This window comes from Andrographis paniculata, unplaced genomic scaffold (genome assembly GCF_009805555.1).
Source record: "Andrographis paniculata isolate CXL003 unplaced genomic scaffold, ASM980555v1 Contig65END, whole genome shotgun sequence".
NCBI lineage: Eukaryota > Viridiplantae > Streptophyta > Magnoliopsida > Lamiales > Acanthaceae > Andrographis > Andrographis paniculata.
This window is the reverse complement of record NW_026137601.1, coordinates 3,013,835-3,034,527: the sequence shown is the minus strand read 5'-3', so window position 1 is coordinate 3,034,527 and position 20,693 is coordinate 3,013,835. Positions and strand designations below refer to the sequence as shown.

The 20,693-nt window shown below is 33.4% G+C and overlaps 4 protein-coding genes across 4 annotated transcripts; 1 reads left to right on the top strand and 3 right to left on the bottom strand.

Annotated features, from left to right (window-relative positions):
- Positions 1 to 404: 404 nt before the first annotated feature.
- Positions 405 to 2,943, top strand: LOC127262168 (psbP domain-containing protein 1, chloroplastic). The gene is made up of 3 exons (XM_051290710.1): positions 405 to 667; positions 2,027 to 2,446; positions 2,547 to 2,943. The coding sequence occupies exons 1-3, from the start codon at positions 470 to 472 to the stop codon at positions 2,766 to 2,768; spliced, it is 840 nt and encodes a 279-aa protein (XP_051146667.1). The 5' UTR covers positions 405 to 469; the 3' UTR covers positions 2,769 to 2,943.
- Positions 2,944 to 2,978: 35 nt separating this feature from the next.
- On the bottom strand, positions 2,979 to 6,448 carry LOC127262167 (AP-3 complex subunit mu). Its single transcript, XM_051290708.1, has 8 exons — positions 6,280 to 6,448; positions 5,706 to 5,805; positions 5,460 to 5,570; positions 4,569 to 4,658; positions 4,184 to 4,431; positions 3,713 to 3,922; positions 3,426 to 3,633; positions 2,979 to 3,325 (listed from the first exon to the last, which is right to left on the bottom strand). Exons 1-8 carry the CDS (start codon positions 6,312 to 6,314, stop codon positions 3,080 to 3,082), a joined length of 1,248 nt encoding a protein of 415 aa, XP_051146665.1. The 5' UTR covers positions 6,315 to 6,448; the 3' UTR covers positions 2,979 to 3,079.
- A 1,809-nt stretch (positions 6,449 to 8,257) lies between these two features.
- On the bottom strand, positions 8,258 to 11,250 carry LOC127262169 (endo-1,3;1,4-beta-D-glucanase-like). Its single transcript, XM_051290711.1, has 7 exons — positions 11,022 to 11,250; positions 10,874 to 10,895; positions 10,475 to 10,592; positions 10,178 to 10,268; positions 10,014 to 10,103; positions 8,790 to 8,887; positions 8,258 to 8,689 (listed from the first exon to the last, which is right to left on the bottom strand). Exons 1-7 carry the CDS (start codon positions 11,170 to 11,172, stop codon positions 8,549 to 8,551), a joined length of 711 nt encoding a protein of 236 aa, XP_051146668.1. The 5' UTR covers positions 11,173 to 11,250; the 3' UTR covers positions 8,258 to 8,548.
- A 1,959-nt stretch (positions 11,251 to 13,209) lies between these two features.
- LOC127262371 (cell division control protein 48 homolog C-like) lies at positions 13,210 to 14,460 on the bottom strand. The gene is made up of 2 exons (XM_051291023.1): positions 14,227 to 14,460; positions 13,210 to 13,704 (listed from the first exon to the last, which is right to left on the bottom strand). The coding sequence occupies exons 1-2, from the start codon at positions 14,458 to 14,460 to the stop codon at positions 13,210 to 13,212; spliced, it is 729 nt and encodes a 242-aa protein (XP_051146980.1).
- Between the last annotated feature and the right edge of the window lie 6,233 nt (positions 14,461 to 20,693).

Here is a 20,693-nt window from a genome sequence, read left to right as displayed (position 1 = left end):
TTATTCCTATTCCTATTTTTAAAGCATTTTTGACAAAGTCAGCATTTTATAACTGACACTTAAAAAAATAGTGTTATGTAAAGATGACAAAAATTTAAATTGAGAATTTTAATCCAATTATGGAGACTTCAATAAAATTTTAATATAAATCAATTTTGAATAAAAATAATATTTTGTTTATATTTTAATTTATTTTATTTGGATCTTATTTATAAATTATATTTTATAATTTAAGTTTATCAAATTTTTGCCTATATATATAAAATAATAATGCAATTTTTAAGTTTTCGTAAAATATTTTTATTTTGTATCGGAATCAATTCTGCTAAAGTATGCACAAAAATCGTGTGTATGCAGAACCATCTCGCATTTTATGATAGACCCTTAAAATCGTGTTTCTGCAGAACTATCTTCTCAACGCTATTTCCGTACGCCATATCGCTTTGCTGCTGCAGCACAAATTGCAACAATGGCGCTTTCACTGTCTTACGCTGTAGCCCCAAAGCCCACGCAGTCGATAATGGCCATGAAATATCAATCGCCACTGACGACGTCTCGCTGTCGGAAGCTTAACCGTCATTGTTCGTATGGAATTACCGTTCTTAATTCAGTTGCCGGAAAGTCCGCCGCCGCCGCCGCTGCTTCGGTCTCTTGCAAATTACATGAGGTGAGCCCTAGAGAAGTGTTGATTTCATAGGATTTCATTAATTTTGAAGCTTATTGCGTTTCCTGGTAGAGGGATTTTATCCGAATTGCTTGCTCTTTGCTGCTTATTGATGTGATTCTCTTTGGGAATAAAGTAAGCTGCCCTTAGATTTCACACAATTTTTCGTTCCCTTTCTTATTCATAATCTCTAATGTATGGATTCCTTCATTACTTGATGCCATAGGTGAAGCTCTATGTGTAGAACTAGGAATGACAAAGAGTTCACCTCTTTGTAGACATGGTAATCAAGGCAGGAAAATAACATTTTCTGTGGTTAGTGATCATAAAATACATAGAGTTGATGTCTAACTTTCAGGCCTTTGGGCCGAGGGTGTGTAGTTCGAGTTGTTGCACTCTCCATTGGCATGCTAGAGGTTGAGTGTTCGATCCCCTGTCGGGTGCATGAGTGTGTGCATGTGTGGGTAGGAAAATAAAATAAAAAAAAAAAAAAAAGAACTTTCGTTTTAGACCGTCACCCTCCTACTCCGAAGTAAGTACAAGGGCATTCTTGGTGAACACACAAGGGTATTTAAAAGAATGATGGAACATGTAGGCAGAGGATTGGAAAATAGAAGTTAAAGTTTAGGATGATGATCTTGATCCTGTGCTAAACCGACTGCTGAATAATGAAGTTTTGTGTTTATTATATGTTGTTTTGCAGCTTTCTTTGTTGTTCTAACATTTAAGTATTTAACATACAGAATGCTATGGTTCAACGCTTTTGTGACTCAACCCATTTATAATCTGGTTTATTGGTTTTCTTGTGTGGTTCAATAGTTTTATGTTATTCACAAAATGTGTAAAAGTTCAACATACTTACAACATTGCTAAACTTAAGCATATTTATACTATCGTTCAACAAATTTATACCATTATTCTAACAGTTTAGCACGCTACTGATGTCTTTTTATCGTTCAACTGGTTTCTTGTATAGGTCAATGAATATCTTATGTGGTGGTTTAACATTGTTTTTATATTATCCAACAATACAATTTTGAAAATGTTAGGTTCAAAAAACTTAACAAAACAAAGTAAAATTTGAATTTATATTCGAACATGGATTTTTTTCACTTGATTGTAGAATCCCTAAGTAAGAAAGAAAATGCTGTCAGAATGATGATATAACCAAAGGGGTGATCCTAAAAACAAATTCCTGTTAGCCTGTAATGAGAATATGGTTGAGACATATCAATGACATCAAAAAGGTTCAATATGATGTGTGAATTTTAAGGTAATGATCCTAGTTTAAGTGACTAATCCCGAAAAATGTGCTTTGTGTATCTTCTCACCAAAAGTTCTCTAATATGTACGTATAACCAGAGTACAGATTTTGCAGTTCCAAGAAGAACCATGATGGCGTTGATCCTATCAGGTTTCGTATATTCACATAATGCAGCAATTGCACAATCTGTTGGGTTCAGGGAATACATAGACACCTTCGATGGGTACTCATTTAAGTATCCTCAGAACTGGATTCAAGTGCGTGGTGCTGGTGCCGATATATTCTTCAGGGACCCCTATGTTCTCGATGAAAATATTTCAGTCGACATATCTTCACCCTCATCCTCAAATTACAAAAGCGTGGAAGATTTAGGCACACCGGAAGAAGCTGGGATGAAAGTAATGAAGCAGTATTTAACCGAGTTTATGTCTACTCGGCTTGGCGTTAGGCGTGAATCAAGTATTCTTTCCACTTCATCGAAAGTAGGCAGTGATGGAAGGCTATACTATGAAGTTGAGGTGAGATCTTTATAGTGCTTTGCATTTGTTGATTTTGGGAAATTGGAATTGTTTTTTGCGCTCCAAATATTGGTGTAGTTATGCTTCTCGAATCGATTAGGTGAACATCAAGTCATACGCAAGCAACAACGAATTGGCAGTGATGCCAGAGGACCGAGTGGTTAGTCTAGAATGGGATCGGCGCTACCTTTCAGTTCTTGGAGTGGAGAACAATCGGTTATATGAGTTAAGGTTGCAAACACCGGAGAGATCGTTTGCAGAAGAGGAAAGTGACCTTCGCGAGGTAATGAATTCTTTTCAGGTTAACGAAGTTAGTGTCTAAAAGGCTCTGTTTCTTTTGTCATAATATATAATTAATCATACATTTTTCTATCGATTAAACTTTTATGTGAGATTCATATAGTCTCCTCCACTGTATTTTGTTGCTCAGCTGTTCGTAAATACTCTTTGGAGGATGCTTTTCTTGCAATAGAAATCTTTTGTATGAAAGAAAATGACATGATTCAGAATTACAGAGAAAATTGCATTAGTCTTGACACCATAAACAATATAGTACATTTCAAGTAGCTATTAGAAAAGGAAATGAAGGTTATGATCACATTTGTTTTTCACTTTCTTGACAATAAAAGAGTTTTATGATCTGACCTGAAACTCACCTGCTCGTGTAAGAGCTCGGAAACCTTTGTACGGGCGCGAAGGCAAGTTCTTTAGATCTAAAGTATCTATTTTTAAGCCGGAGAGAGCGACTCCCATTGTCCTGAACCCAACTTGGAAAGTGGGAAAAACATTAAGCCGGCGTACTCCTGTCTCGAGCACCAATGTGCCAGACATCGAAGGAGCTTTGTCTTTGGGGATTCGCCCAATTGTCCACAGGCAGGTCTGCAGAATGTCGATGGACACATTATTACAAGATGCATAGATGGCTAATACTGCTATGTTACGCCACTTAAAATAACAAAACCATCGGAATTCAACATACCTTGTCAGCAAGAACATTTACTGATCCACAGTTTGAAGAAAGATCAGAAGATACAACACAAGATGGGAGTTGGAATTGTACTGTTATGGAGTCTATTGACTTTCCAGGATCGTTGCGAATTCCAACTAGAACACTTACACGGCAGGTCCCTGAATCAGAGGTCAGTTGTGGCTTCACATAAATGGGAGTGTTCTTCAACTTCTTTACCCTGAAAAATAAGGACAATGTTATGGGAACGTACTATGGCAATGTGCGAGTGAGAAACAGCCTGAAAAAACATAAGAAACCTGTAACTCATGAGCTTAAACTGTCCATCAGGTGGTACAAAGGATAGGATTTGGCTTGATTCCCATGGTCGAAGTCTAACACAAGGATGAAACCTCACATCATTTAGAATTGAAGGGTTTGCGAATGACAGTGTGAGATCCGGAAGACCTGATAGATGAGAATTTACTTGAACTTCACCATAGATCTCACATTTCACCAGAATTCCGTCTCTAAACAGCAGAAATACACAAAAACATAAGACGGTTCAGAACAGAAACAATAGAGGCTAAAACATATGAACTATGCATCAAGTTGAAACTAATGACACTTGCTCGAGTCAGTAATGTAAACTTCAGCAAAAAAATAATTTGAAACCTATGGAACTTGAGAGACGCGTTCGCGAAATTAAATATTTCAATTTTAGAAATATTGAGCAGAAATTCTGCTGAGAGAGGAGATAAGAATATATCCTACTTGAAAAATCCCAGCACCTGTTTATGGTGGCATCCATTTCTTCCACAAGATCAACGTAAACCTCATTGCTGGCATGCTTAAGGTCAGTTTTCCGCCAGGGAATGCAAGAAGATGTTGCACCTGGAAGCCTATTGCTCATATTGGATGTGTTACCAGTGACGACACTTAAAACCTTGCTGACAAGATTCGGAGGAGCTATCATTTCCCTCAGAATATTCGGTTCTGTAGTTAGAGGAAAGCCATTGTCTATCATCTCATCCAGCAGCTGAAACAATTACTCAAGTTCTGTCAATTTAAGATTCTTTGTATATCAGAAGAAATAAAGATACATCAAAGCTGCCCTAAGAACTTTTTTCACCAATAGTCTACACCATAGTGCACAGCGAAGAGAAAATTAGTTACCTCATAAACAATAACAAAATTATCTTTAATCAAATCTTCATTCAGTCCATCCAAATAATCTGTAAGAACATCAGCTACCCTGCAAAGGAACTAAACCTCAAACTGTAAAGTGCTCGACAAGTCTTTCTGCTGACAGAAAATATAGAATTGTGCTACCTAGCATGATGTAGAAAAGCCTCGGGGACCAGAAAACAAGGATAAGAGATTGAGAATGTAATAAAGCAGTGATTGATGCACATCATATGGTATTATACCACCATGCCATCGGAAAAATATAGCGTCAACAATGCAAGAGAATGATCCGCTTACATATACAACTGTAATACAGCATATGTCTGGAATAAGGTTAATAGCCAAACAAAATATTTCCAATGCAACTATTTCCTATAGTTAATAAAACAGAACCAATCTTTCCCTCAATAACACCCGTCAGCATTTACGGAATCCTTTTAGAGATGAAAAGAAAACAAATCATTATAAGGTATTCTTCAGCTCATACTAAGTCAATGGTCCGCAGGTTATGATTATAAATTAATGGAACAGAGGACATTCGTTGTGGTGATTCTAAAATTTATATATAGCCCATGGATCACCTCACATCAATTTACAAGTCTAGTTATTTTATCCATACAAAACGATCACAAAAAAAAATAAATAAATAACACTCAAACTGCTAGACAGTGACACAGAGAGTGTGTTAGTGTTTTTCTCATACATGATTTCTTAAAATTATTATTCAAAAATACTACATAACAATAAGAGTCAACAAAAATGCAAATTAAACATAATCATCTATAGTACCTCACAACAAAAACACCTAAAATTAGAAGAACTAAACAAAGTGTGGACAACCAATGGACGAAGAAATTGAAAATGTAGCATACAACCCACCTCAATCGCCATCAAAGGCGGCATTTCAACTTGCGTGCATGCCAAAAACGTGATACCCTCACGAACCACTTGAAAGAGGTAATGGGTTGGTGAAGCTATAACTGGTACAAGCTGTAGCATCACATAAGGTCTCAACGTTAAAGCTCAACAAGAAATTTGGTTTAAGCTTTCAAATACACGAGCAAACACAGAAACACGAAACTACGCACTCAATAGCCACAATCATAAGTACAGTCACCATCTTACCTTCAAGGAATCGCCCTGAGTAAGTATTTGCTCCCAAAACCAAGCACAAATGGATCGATCAACCCGGTGGCCAGTGAGCTGTTTTTCCAGCATTACTTCCCTGATATTTCACAAATCATCTTCAAATTTTCTAGTCCATTGATTTAAAATTAAAAAACTACTCCAATATATGAGTTTCCATCAATAACTATGAGCAGATAAGACAGATCTACAACCCTAAAAGTTCCACATTCCATTCCCAATATGCATAACTAAAAATTACAAAACGCGATTGCTAACTGAAACTAAAATTAGAACACATTTTCAATCAATTAGTTGCAGGTAACCTAAAATATGGATAAGTACAACTATATTCGGAGTAGAACAAGCCTTCCTAAGATCTCCGCTGATGGAATATATTGCCTTCTTCCTGCTCTCAATTGCCGTATACATTAAACCACTTATTAAAAGCATTACAGAGCTATATTCCAACATTTTGCACTGGCAAGTTATTGAGGCAAACTCTAAGAGAAGTGAAAACAGAGAAGGAAGGGGATAGATCGTCGCCAAAACGATGAAAAATTTGAAATCGTACCCAGAATCTGATAGGAGAAATATGCACTGCAACATGTTGATTCCTCTCCAATTTCTTCTGCCTCGAAGCAGCTCTTGATTTCGAGGCTGAGTGATCGATCCCTCAGAACGATTTGTATCTAAGTGACCCCTTCCTTCATTGCTTTCTGTCCTCGATTAGTTGTTCATAATTTTCCATTGAAGATGTAAGACAATATAATTAACATATGAAATTTATAGAATTATAGTCGTATTTTTTGTATTATTATTTTACCTAAATTTATTCATTTATAATAATAATTCTATTTATTTATAATTTTATTATTTCTATTTTTTACTTATTTTATTATTTTATTATTAATTATTTAATAACTTTTTTTATAATACTTCTAATTTATTTTTTATATATCTTATTTTTATAAGGGTGTGTTTGTTTGGGGGATTGGATTGGACTTACACTATTCATTTAATTTTTTCTCCCAAAAATATCAAATCAAACACTTATTTTTTATTTTTTATATTATACTAAAAATCAATTTTACATTAAAAATATCAAATCAACATCTATTTATATCACATCATACAACTATTAAATTCAAATTTTTTATTATTCAAATTCCAACTCAAATAATATTATATTTTAATATCTTTATCGAAAAATTGTGATATATTAGTTTGGAGTAAAAAAATATAATATAAAAATAAAATAAAAGTCAAATTGCATAAAATTGCAAATCACCTTTTGTAAAATTTGCATAAAATTGTGATTTTACAAAGTTGCAAATAGCCTTGTGCAACAATAAGCAAGAGTTAGGTAGATCTGAGAATTGAGACTTTCCAATGTCTTCGCAAGGGATGGTCCGGTCATCTAGAGATTAGACTTGTGACCGTAAAGTCATAGATTCAAACCCTCGACGTCTTAGGTCATCTGTCACATATGGTTCGTCTAGTGTGACTTTTCCGTCGAGTCTGGTTTCATAAATGGTAACGATTAGTCATCCTATGTCACTTTCTTGATTTCGATCTCCATACGAGGACTTAAGGAGGTTACATACCACGGGGCTCCGAGAGTTGCAGCTCCAGTAGTCGGGCCCAAGTAAAGAGGGCTTTTGAAAGCCAAAAGTGAGAAGTGGGCAAGCGACTACCCTCCTAGATGGATAGTTACGTTGTTTTAGGATTAAAAGTATAAAGCAATCCAACCACAGGCAGGTTCTTTGGACATTGTGTGTGCTCTCATCATGATGTTAGAATTTCATGGGAGATAATGAATTATATTATTGATCATCAAAACAATGACATAACATATAAAATCAAATTTAAATATAAATTTATTAAATCTATATCTAAAATATTTCAACAATGGATAAGTGCTTGAGGAACTTCCAATTGTGGCGTGGAGTCTGACACTCCACTCCATGCCTCTACCGTTAAGACTTATACAAATGGTTTAGCTATCCAATGTCCGTAATTTTTTTATTTAAAAATTAAATTAAACTAAATAATATATGTAATAGTTGTATACTTCGAAACAATTTTTTTAATTTATGTAAATTTTTAAATAATAAAAATAAATATATACAAATTCCGTTTCATAAGAAAAATATTATTTTTCATTTTTGGTTCGTTCTAAAATAAGGAAATCATTTTTTAATTTAATAATTGTATTAGTTATCTAACATAATAAATACGCTTACGACTTATAATATATTTTACGCAAATGTCAACTCTTTTATATTATATAATATTAATAAATGTATTTTTGTTTTTTTTTCATTATAAATCAATATAATACTAATATTAAAAAAATATTAGATAAAAAATAAGTATTAATCTTTTTATGGAACGGAGAGAATAATATGAATGATGGATATATAATTGTGAGTTGAATGAAAAGTTTATTAATTGAAGAAAATAAAGAATACCAAATAACATAACAAAAAAAATAAAAAAAATAAAAAAAAAGGTGAATTGAGCGGGTTAAATGGCTGTGGATGTACCAATGAGAAACTCAATTACACTTTATAATTTAATAATAATAATAATATAATATTTCTTAGATAACTTGGAATACATGCATATGGAGAACCAAGTTTAAACACAAATAAAAGGAACATGAATCCGGCCGTCCAACCTAGTTTGCAGAGTATTAGATTCGGCCGGAGTTTTACCTAATACGCACTTTCTGGTAGTGGCTACGAGTTCTCACGTCATAAATAAACATGAATCCACAACACCTTATTAAACCTTAATTTCTTTCTACTAAGCTCATGCAATAATAATGTTCTCATATATCATTTGAGATACTTGATGAACCACTTCAACTTATCCGAGTGAGCCTCCTCGGCACTTTGGACAGCAAATTTGTCGTTGTCGTCATACCTAGTAGTCCATCCGTGTTTAACGCCGGGATATATTTTCACGTAGTTGTCAATCTGCGCCAAAAATGACAACCCCTTTTTTCCCATAAATCGCCGAGCCATGTGCTGTGCATGTTGTGCTCAATTACAGCCAGCCGTAATGAAATGTTATTACCTGGTTTGCTGATAGAACCTCTCCTAATTGTATCAAAAGCTCGGGTGGGGAATACTCGTCGAATTCTGCTCCAAGTATGGCCATTGGTGTCGTCACTTCTACAATCCCCACAATAAACGGCATCTTGTTAATAAAATAGTTCGAAGACTTCAAGATTAATAATATTGTTCACCTGTATATATATATATATATGACAGACCATCGTTTTCCTTTTGTAAACGATGGTGACGCTAACAGTGTGTTTACATTCAATTAATGTAATTTCTAAACACGTATTCTTTCGGTGACGGAACCAACTTCCAAACCTTAAGGAGGCTACTGCATTTTCTTAATTCTCTTTTACCCATAAAAAAAAAAAAAAAAAAAAAAAAAAAAAAAAACAATGACAAATATAATAGTTTAAAAGTTTAGGAAAGTAAATTCAATATGATTATAGATTTATAGTATTTTTTTTTTTAATTCTACACTTAAAAAAAAAAAAGTAAAACATTAGGGTTTCAGGTAGTTGCCCCCAAATCCCAAGGTAGTTCTATCTATGATTTTTCCTAATAAAAATATATAATATTATTTTTTTATGAAATGTCTAAAAATAACAAAAATAAATATTTTATACTCCGTCCATAGTAAGAATTAGCCTCATTGGAGCCAAAACGGTTATTAAAACAAAATATACGTACTACTTATTTTGTCATTTTTTTAAAAAATATAATTATACATTTTACTCACATTTTAAAATTAATAATCTATATATTTTTTATTTTAATTAAACTATAATGTATAATTAAATATTTTAAAAAATTTAGTTAGTAATAACAAGAAATGAATGAAGAATATAATAAAAGTAGTGACAATTATGATAAACAAAGGGTTGAATGGGAGAATAATAATTAAATATGAATATGTGACATTGTCAAAATTAATAATTTAAGTAAATTTAACAAACTGACAAAAAAATAAAAACAAAGTAAATTTGACAACCGAAGAAAAGTGTAAAGAACGGAAACCTAAATATCCAAATAGTTAAAAACATTCCAAACATAGTAAAAATGTAAAGAGAGTGTCCTCTCGACTTCTAGATTGAACATTGGCAAGAACATTGTTTTGGAAATTCAAGATGCAAGGCTCTATCATCATTATTTTAGTTTATTTGCTATGTAATCTTCACGATTTTATATAAGCATCACAACCAACTTCTATTTAAACACAATACAAGAAAATATTCACCGTTTATTTTTTCCACGGAAATTGGGCCCGGATGCAACAAAACTGCAGCTTGTATGCAATCAAACTTCGCCAGGCTCACCACCAGTATTCCTACAATCGATTGCAAGAATCTTAAAACATATAATGTTTGTGTATGTACACTAATCTAAAAGAAACTTGGGTACCTCCCCAGCAAAAACCAGCAGCTCCTAATTTCAATACACCACCACTCCTCAATTCAGCAATCACATTCTTAGCATCCTCAATGCTGTTTCCCTAACACATTCGATATAAAAAACATATATGTGTGTAATTGTAGGAATTTGGAAGCAGATCTATCATAGTTTTGAATATACTTTCCGAGGTTTACGAGGGTGCTCAGCCACTATTATTCACTGTAACATACATGGTTCTACACATTTTGTTCCTTCAAATGAATACTTGATTTCAAGGATTTTAATTTTTCAGCAAAAAACACCAACCGGTTTATGATTAGAAATCCATTCTTGCATATTGTTTTCTTCTTTGAATGGATCGCCATTGAAGAAATCAGGAACAACTACTAAGAACCCCGAGGATGCAACTTTGTCTGCCAGCTTCCTACAGTACAAGGCAGAAGAAATTGATCCGTTTATTTTGGATAGATTTCTTCATTGTTGAAATACAAGTGGAGACAGAAATCTCTGTTGAAGTATACGCTACACATTCGAGAATCAAGAGATTTATGGAATCACTACTTCAAAATCGAGGCATTACTTGTAAATCGAGGAGAAACCATAGATAAATGTGGTGAGAACCGATAGAATTATAGAAAGGGAAATTTGAAGCCGAATCGGAATATAAATGAAAACAGAGCATGTATGAAAATCGAATCGATGTACCTCAACTTCGGAGCTTCAAACCCTAACACAAAAAAATTAAACAAGTGAAAGAGGTTAAGCTCGAACAACTTGTAAATTCCGAAGCTCGTGACTAATTGTGGAGACTGAAATGGAGTTGAGAAATTGGACGAAACAAACTGTGTTTTACCGTATATGTCCGAAATTAGAAGGACAGCGAGGCTGGAATTGCGTTCCCCGGAGACGTATGCATTGAGAGCTCCAATTTGTTGCAGCTGATCTCCCGATCTGGTGTCGGAGCTGAGTGGCGGGCGATTCTCAGTGCAGTGTCGGCCGAGCATTTTCGCAGGAAATTAATGGTGGAGTACTGGAGAGTGCTGCAACGTTTTCGAACGGATGATCGCCCTGTTACGCGCACTCTGTTCATGATATGCAATAATGATATACTCCCGCCGTCCCATAAAAAAAGGTTTTTTTTTAGAGTAGTTTTAGAAATATTAGGATTACATTGACATATAGCAAAAATAAAGTAAAAATTATTAAAATAATTTTATTAGTATATGGGATATAAAGGTAACGAATTTGTGTAATATATTATAAATTGTAAAGGTATTTGTAATGTTAGGTAGATAGTACAGTTATTTAAAAAAAATATAAATATTTTATTATGGGACGGATTAAAATAAAAAAAATAGATATTTTGTTATGGTAAAATAAAATAAATGATTGATCTAATTTTTGTTTTTAAAAAAAAACATAAAATATATAATGGTTTTGGCATGACATCCGACCAACATCGTTGCCGTAGGGTCTGTGTCTTTTCATTTAGTTTGGTAAATTAAATTTTGGTATTAAAATAATATATGATATGATATTTTATAAGAGAAATTCATTTTTAAAAAATGCAGAATTTAAATAGTAAAAATTTAAAATTTGATAGTTAAATAAACACAGGTACTTTTATTGAATTGAAAACATAATGGGATATAATTATGATACTATTTGATTTCGTAATATTATTACTCCCTCCGTCCCAGAAGAAATGTTTTGTTGGGAGTTGGCACGAGAATTAAGGAATAATAGTATTTTATTGAAGGTGTGTATAAAGAAGGATGTAAAAGACTATAATGCCCTTGCTTTTCGAAAGAATTTAAAAAAATAGATTAGAATTATAATCAGGGGTAGTTTTGAAAAGTAAGAATAATTTTGTTATAAAGTGGGGACCATGGTTACTAAATAAGGAAACAAGACAATTATTTTGGAACGGACAAAAATGGAAAAACAAGACAACTCTTTTGGGACGAAAGGAGTGTTATATTTGAAAAATGAAGAGTATGAGTGGATTTCTTTACAGGGTTTTGGAAAAAGTGGTGATTTTTATTTCAATTTTAAAATTGGTTTGAATCTATGTGTTTATTTTATGTATAAGGTTTTATATATATATATATATATATATATATATATAAAAGTGATTAAAAAGAAAAATCAAATAAACCCTAATACATATAATTGTTTACGTTTGCAACAAAAGATATCTCACACACCAATAATATCCAAAAAAATCCAATGCAACATTTTGGAAGAACCAACATTATTATCACCCTTTGCCTCCTAACCTTATGGTTTCAAGTATTTTGCTCACTGAGTTCAAATTTTAACTATTTATTCAAAAATAATTACAAGAAGTATTTCCCAAAACTCATATTAAGTGGGTATTCCGTCTCATATTCAAAGGTCATAATTTTCCATTCACTTGTTCGATATTCCAAAAATTGCTATTGTCTATTCTTTAAAAAAAAAAAAAAAAAAGGAAAAAAAAAGAATCAAGTGTTATTTCTTAAAATTTGACATGTCCTTGTGATTATGGTGTGTGTTTTTTTTGTAAAAAAAATAATATATTACACACATTCATTATTTTTATATTCCCTATACAATTTCTTATGTCTCATATAAGAAATTATAACACTTCAAACTATTTCACAAAACAAACACACCATAAATATTTCTATAATATTTAAAATATATTTATTCTACATGTGATGAACATACTTCGCACCCAAAAATTGTCTAGGCCATAAAAGTATATAATGAAAAATCTTCTTTTAGCACAGCAAGAAAAGTTTGCAGGAGATATGCTTCCATACACTTCTGAAGAAATTATGCAAAAGACAATGATATATTGCTAAAGATTAATGATGAAAGGGCCTAGGAGAATTAAAGATTATTTATATCAAGGATCATATTAGTTTTATAATATATTATCAAAAAAAAATAATAATAACCATTATACTAATTAATATTTCTAATGATATGAATATATAATCGAATATCAACATATTTAACTATTAATTAAAGTTAAGATTATGCCTAAATTGGAGTCACCTGAAATCAGCCATAGTTATGGTAAATCTTTCCGTTTTTTCTTTTGACCATGGTTGCTTCCACCACTTCTTGTCTATTGCCACATCAGAAAGTTCAACTATTATCTTGTTTATAATTCTATTCATTGCAAGATTACCAGCCCAGTTGGCAAGTTCTGCAAAGTCAGCTCCAACAAACTCGGAAGTGGCTCTTACTATCTTTAAAAAGTCAAAGGCTCCTTCAAGCCTCATACTGGATGTGAGTACCGATAGTATTTCAACTTTTGCACATTCATCTACAATGTATAAAGCGATTTCATGGTCAAATCTTCCGGGCCTCCTCAAGGCTGGGTCAATGGCGTTTGGTCTATTGGTTGCTCCAATTACTAAAATATGGCCACTTCCACAATCAAAGATTTCAGAAGTTTCTTTGTCCTCAATGGGTTTAAAGGGCCTATTTGATTTGTCCATGGATGTAAATAGTTGTGTTACAATGCGTTTCTCCATTTCTCTCTGAAAATTGTCCCATTTTGAAGCAATTGCATCAATCTTATCAATAAACACAATTGATGGAGTAGTCTTGTATGATTTTGCAAACAACTCTCGTATATATATATATTTTTTTTAGATACACTTGAAAAGACTTACAAAATAAAAATTCATATATTTAATACGTCAACCAAACAATACAAGCTTCCAAAGTTTGTATTACTAAATTCTCCAACTTCATGACAATATCAATATAAACATCATGAAATTAATGAGTTGGGTAAGGTGTCGAACACAGTTTTGTACCGGAGCATATTATATATTGAAATGGAATCATTCAAAATACTTTCCTACGAACATCATAAATCAAACTTTGATTTTAATAAATATTAAGTTTTAATTTAGTTTACCCAATCCACAAAAAATAACAATAAGGAATAAAAATCTACCGTTCAAAAAACATCCAAATCGTGAATGCGGCAGGCATTAGGTTAGCATAACTACTTGTAACTATCCTTAAACAAGTCACAAATTTTGATGAATTACCTGAGACGCCGGATACCAATTCAGTGGCAAAAATTTCATAAATGTAGCTCCAAGTTCATTGGTAATAGCCCGAGCTAGTGTCGTTTTCCCACAACCTGGTAGGCCGTGCAACAAAATTTCAGTCACAGGCTTTACTCCAAGATGAAGGGGAAGTTGCGGATGGCACAGCGGCACAAGAGCACTCCTAATCAATTGATCAATCACATCTTTCATTCCTCCAAAATCCTGAAACATTGGCCCTTATTCTTATACCCACCATTGTTGCCATTGCCATTCTTGGTAGCCTTAACTCAAATCACTGCCCAATTGTCCTTCTTCATACATCATTTCTACCTTTTTTGCCCGATCGCATGGAAAATTCGAACAAAACTTCCTAATTAAGGTTTGGTATAAATTTTGACCGTAACAAAATCTTAAAATCAAGATATGAAATTGAGTGAGCTTTAGAAAGATTGATTAATTGGGTTTTAAAAAATGTTGGATATTTTAGATATTCTGTTTCAGATTTAGTAGATTTATATTTATATTTTTTGTCTTATCCATAGATTAGTTGACTTAGATCTGAGTCTATCGAGTCTGTTTTGTATTGCCTATATATAGGCCCATTGATTTTGATGATCAATAACTCAATCTCATTATTTTTCCCCAAAATTGCTAATATAGTATCAGAGCCTATTTTTCTCATGCCGTAGATATAGTCTATCAACCCGTGTTTCACCGGTTACATTCAACCTGGATTGCACCCGGAGGTCTTGTGATTTTGAGATCATGGCTTTGCAAATATGTCTCTGAAATGTTTCTGAGATCTATTTTTTAGTCTGATTTTCCAAAATAGAAACCCTAGCTGCCACAACCGTTGTTCGCTGCCACCCGCTACTTGCCAGTCAACACTGCCGTTGCCGTTGGAAATGCTCATCGTTGCCGGCCAGCCACAAAAAATTTGCCTCCAACTGCCGTGCATGGAGGCTCCATGCGCCACCGATGCAAATCACGGTGGAAGAGCTTTTCCACTGCCGCTCTTCCAGCCGTGCGTGTGGGTGCGTGGGGCTATATCCGGCTGCCGCCTCCTGTTTTAATTTGCTACATTGTGGTGTGGTTGGTTTTATGATCGGAGGTTATTTTGTTTTAGCGACTGTTACTGGTTGGTTTATTCGATGTTTAATGATCTATCTGGTGTATGCGATATGTTTTATGATCTTTCCAATTTTTGTGATGTGATATGTTTGTTGTCTTCTATCTATTTTGTGATCTGTCTAATGTTTGCGATCTGTTACGCAATTTGTCTGGTGTCTGTGATTTGTTTTGCAATTTGTTCGATGTCTGCTATCTGTTTGTTGTTTTTGATTTTTCAGATGTCTGCGATCTGTTTTGTGTGCAATCTATCTGCGTTTGACTCTGATTCCATTCAAGTCCTGTCTGCGTTCAACTCCGACTCAGAGCCTATTTCTCCCAAACCAATCTAAAATCTATCTGTTATCTGTCATCTTTCCGTTGTCTATCTATTGTCTGCATACGACTAAAATTTGTTTGCAATCTGTCATATGTTTGTTGCTTGTCTGTTGCCTGAAATTTGTGTCTGATTTGGCATATGTCTGCTACTTGTCTGTTGTCTGCGTACAATCTATTTGGTGTTTGTGATCTATCTGTTTTCGACTTCGGTGGAGAGTCAACTATTTTCGGCTCGGGTGGAGAGTTGATACGCTGAAATTTGGTGATGTTCAAAGCTAAAGTAGGGAATTTCTTATGAATTTCTTGGATGGAATGTGCATTTATAGACATGTTCATATATAAATGGTGAAAATGAAGTTGTAGACCCTATATCGTTATATCACAATTATTTATACTCTTTAACTGGTGAGTTTCTAGGTCGAACACAGAGATTTAAGTTGCAAAATTTAAATCAAAAATTGAAATACTGGTGACGCACAGGGAAAAAGGGTAAAATAGCTCGCTTGTAAGCGAGCCGAAGATTAGCTAAGGCAGAAAGTAAAATAAAGCAAGTAAAACAAAGTTATTTGGAGTTGAGGCAGTGAACGGGCGATGAATGCAGCGAGGGCGGTTGCGAGCAGAGGTGAGCGGAGGCGAGGATTATAATTATAATGTATGATAATATGTGAACGGTGGGAGCATTAAGGTGATGTTGTATCTGATCTGTATGTTAAAGGAAGCTAGATTCTCATGGATGAAGTGAGCGAATGAGGAATGTGAATTAGCGAAGCATATACTTATAAGACGTAACGGTAGAAGAAGTAGATGTAATTGCATAAAAACTGTTAAAACATAAAACGGCTTCCTGGTACTTGACCTTAAGGGATTTACAACAAGACTTCAATGACGTCTAGAATCAGAACATTATACGCAAGAAAATCTACTGTCACTAGAAGTTCTGTGGCCTAATAGATCCACGCCTATGCTCAGTAAATTATCCCAATCTCTGTCCCATTAGTGGCTTTAGCCTGTGTTACCTATTTTAATCATAATCAAATTCAGAACAACAACTAAGCAGGTCGACAAGGCTCCCGCGTACATAGCTATGTTGAACTACCTAGAATCTGTTAATGAATACAACGCGAAACTAGGCTAAAATAGTCGATTCTTCTTTGTTCTTCTATAGTATAATGGGATTTTAGTCCTAACGTCTAAATGCAAATATGACTTTTGGATAGAAACGATAACGGAGAAATCTTGATACTTCATTACTTACTACGGAAAACAGTAAAATTCTACATTATGAAAGCAGTAAATCAAAGTAGGAACAAAACAGTGAAACTAGTCTAAAAAGTAATAAAGTGAGCAGTCAGATGAGGAGAAAGTCTCGACTCCTCTCGCCCTTCCTAAATATAGAACTCCCTTACAGAATTGGAACTCTAGAAAATCTACAGAAATCAACACTCAAAAGCATATATTCGTGTGTATGTATATATTTACAAAAGAATTCTGGCCCTATTTATAGATCTACGGAGATGGCGGTTGCAGAGCAGTTGAGCGGCAGTTGAAACTACTTTGACAATTAGGCGGTTGGTGGTTGTTAATCTGTTGAAACAGTTGCACCGGCCATAACTCCTTGGGTGCCGCTTCGCTCGCTTCAGAATGTAAGGGCAGACCTTCCTCGCTTACCTTGATGGCTAGAAGGCATCAGCTACAACATTTTTTTTGCCTTCATGATATACAATTTCGAGATCATAATCTTTCACCAATTCTAACCATCTTCTTTGTCTTAAATTTAATTCTCTTTGGGTGAAGATATATTTCAAACTCTGATGGTCAGTAAACATTCTACAATGGGCACCATAAAGATAGTGCCTCCAAATCTTCAAAGCAAACACAACTGCTACCATCTCCAAGTCATGTGTAGGATACTCCTCTTCGTGAGGTTTTAGTTGTTGTGACACATAAGCAATAACTCTTTGATTCTGCATTAAGACGCATTCCAATTCTTTTTTTCGAAGCATCACTATAAACTTCAAAATTCTCACCCTCTACTGGTAAAGCCAAGACTGGTGCTGAAGATAATCGATGTTGCAATTCTACAAAGGAGGACTCACACTCACAATCCCAATTAATCTGTGTGTCCTTCTTCAGCAAATTAGTTAATGGCTTCGCAACGTTAAAAAATAAAAAATGAATCTTCGGTAATACCCTGACAAACCCAAAAAGCTTCTTACTTCTGATTGATTGGTAGGTCTTGGCCAATCCGAGATTGCCGCCACTTTAGAAAGATCTACTGAGATACCCTTTTCAGAAACTACATGCCCCAAGAAAGCAACATTTTTCAACCAAAAGTCACATTTGGATAACTTGGCATATAACCTCATCGCACGCAGTGTATTTAGTGTCACACGCAAATGTTTTGCATGTGTCTTTTTATTTAGAGAATATATTAAGATATCATCGATAAAGACCACCACAAACCCAATAGTTAGAATAAAATAATTATTCTGACACATAGGTAAAAAATCAAAAGTTAAATTATATCATATTCATAGTGAATGACAATATTTTGGTATCCTCTATGAAACATACTCCCTTTGTCCCACTCCAAAAGATCTTTTGGGTTTTGTAATAGATTAAAAGATAATAATATTTTAAAATTATTCTAGCTAGTATATTGAAGAATGGCACGTGGCTATTTGGAATAAAAAAATGGTCGACATTATTTTCTTGGGATGTTTTTACAATACTAATTTTTAAAAAAGTTGCATAAATATTGCGTAAAAAGTTTAAGTTCGTAATAATCTTTATTTTGTAGTTCTAAAAAATCATAATCTAAACTAATTTTATTATATAAGGTAATGGGCAACGGCTATTGTAACACCCCCAGTTGGCTCGTACTGGAAATGCTACCGCCACACTGCATCATGAAGTCGTCACCTCCTACTTCGGGCCTCACAATACAGTGCTAAGGCTAAAATTAACTATAAAAGCGCATTATTATATAACTAAATCTGATTTATGAATATTTACAAAACACACTCCTAAACAAGAGGTTTTTTCGGTTAAAAATTTACATATAATACAATAGATGTAAGTTCACTCACTCAGCCTGTCTTTCTATATCCCGAGACGTCCCCTGTCCCGGAGGTTTCATGCATACCTGAACCAAATTTTTTTCTAAAAAAGCAGTCTAGAATTAAATCTATTTTAAGAACTAACGTAAAATATGTCATGCATACCTTTTAAAATAAAGTCTAATCTCTGTCAATTATAAAATATATGTCATGTCATGTCATACCAATAGTGAAATGATGCAACAAAGATATCAAACTCGACAACAATGTACATGCACATATATATACACATCATCGAAGTGAGCAGCCGGAATAACCTCGACCCCATAATAACAAACTCACTAGACCATCTTCAATAAATAGCCGAAAAATCATCGGCTCAAGGAAGGACCTGATAAACACATAATAATATAACAGTCATCCAGTCACTTCCATATACCCACCATACAACTCCCACAATCAATACATTGATAGACGAACGGTGTCGCCATAAATCACAAGACGCCCCATAGTCTGTGATAGCGAAGATAGGACCCTCACTGACTAGCCCTATCCCGTGTAATGTAGTAGAATCCGTGCAACCTGAAATCACCCAAGGGAAACCCGAAAACTCTATTCCTCCTTGTGCGCCCAAACGGGATCACGTTTGGAGTTTGGCATATGATCCTAAACTACCGGTAGACCTCACTAGTTGCTACTCCAATGAGTGGAACAACACCGAACACGAATGATTAGACCAAATACGTCTCAACTACAGACATCATTTTCTGATAATTTATACATCATTGTAATTTGAATGTATATGATTTTGGAAGTAATTATTTGCAAATGTTTTTGTATTTAAGAAAAATTTAATCCTGAAATTACATGAGGTAGTTTTCGTATTTTTTTCTAATTGATTTTTTTAAAATCAGATATCTTAACTAATTTTTTGAATTACCAAAATATCCTTAATCAAACTCAATCGTAGGATTGCCATTAGAAATGATCAAACGAATTAAAAATATTTAGAATGCTCCTGAATTTTAATCAACGTCAGGAGGATACCAAAATTCTTAAAAAAAACAATTAAGTGAAGGTCTAGGATTTGAAGTTCTAGGATTTGTTAATGTATCATTAAATTATTTTTTTCAAAATACAAATTAAGGCTTGTTTATTTTACCAATTTTCATTCATTTTACACTATTTGATTTTAAAAAAAACATCGCAGCAAAGATATATTTTTTTTCATAAAACATTAAATCAAATAGAAATTTTTTCCAAAATTCCAAAAACTCCAATCTAAACAAAGTTGTACAATTCTGTTAAGAAATATGATGCGTACGTTGATCAGGTGCATATTACATGAAGACAATGAAAAAATTAATTTTAGTCCCAAAATAACCAAAAGTAATCAATTTTGATTTCAATATAAATAATTTTAATTAATTTTGGTCTCACTTTAAACATTTTTAATCAATTTTGTCCGACCGTTAAAAATCTAATGGAAATCTTTTAGTTTCAATATAAAAATTGATAAATAAAAAGTGTACGTTATTTTGGAAGATTTTGTCTACAATTTTATTATTTATCAATTTTTTTTTCCTTCCATAAACATTCAATTAAACACTTCTTTTTTTATATATATACTATCATATTAAAATTTAATTTTATATTTTTAAAATAGTTGTTTAATTGGATGTTCAAAAGTTTGAAAATTTTGGTGAATAGTAAAATTTTAGAAAAAAAATTCCAAAAGAATATACCCGATAATTAAAATTGATACATTTTAATAATTATATTGAGATTACTAATGATTTCTCTTCCATTTTATCTAACTATTTTAAATTCAAAATAATTTTCTTATAAAATATATACCAACAAAAAAAAAAGAAAGGCACACAGAAAATTAAACAGGGCCTGTGATCATTTTTAACTGTGGAACCAAAATTGATTAAAATTATTTTTATGGACCAAAAT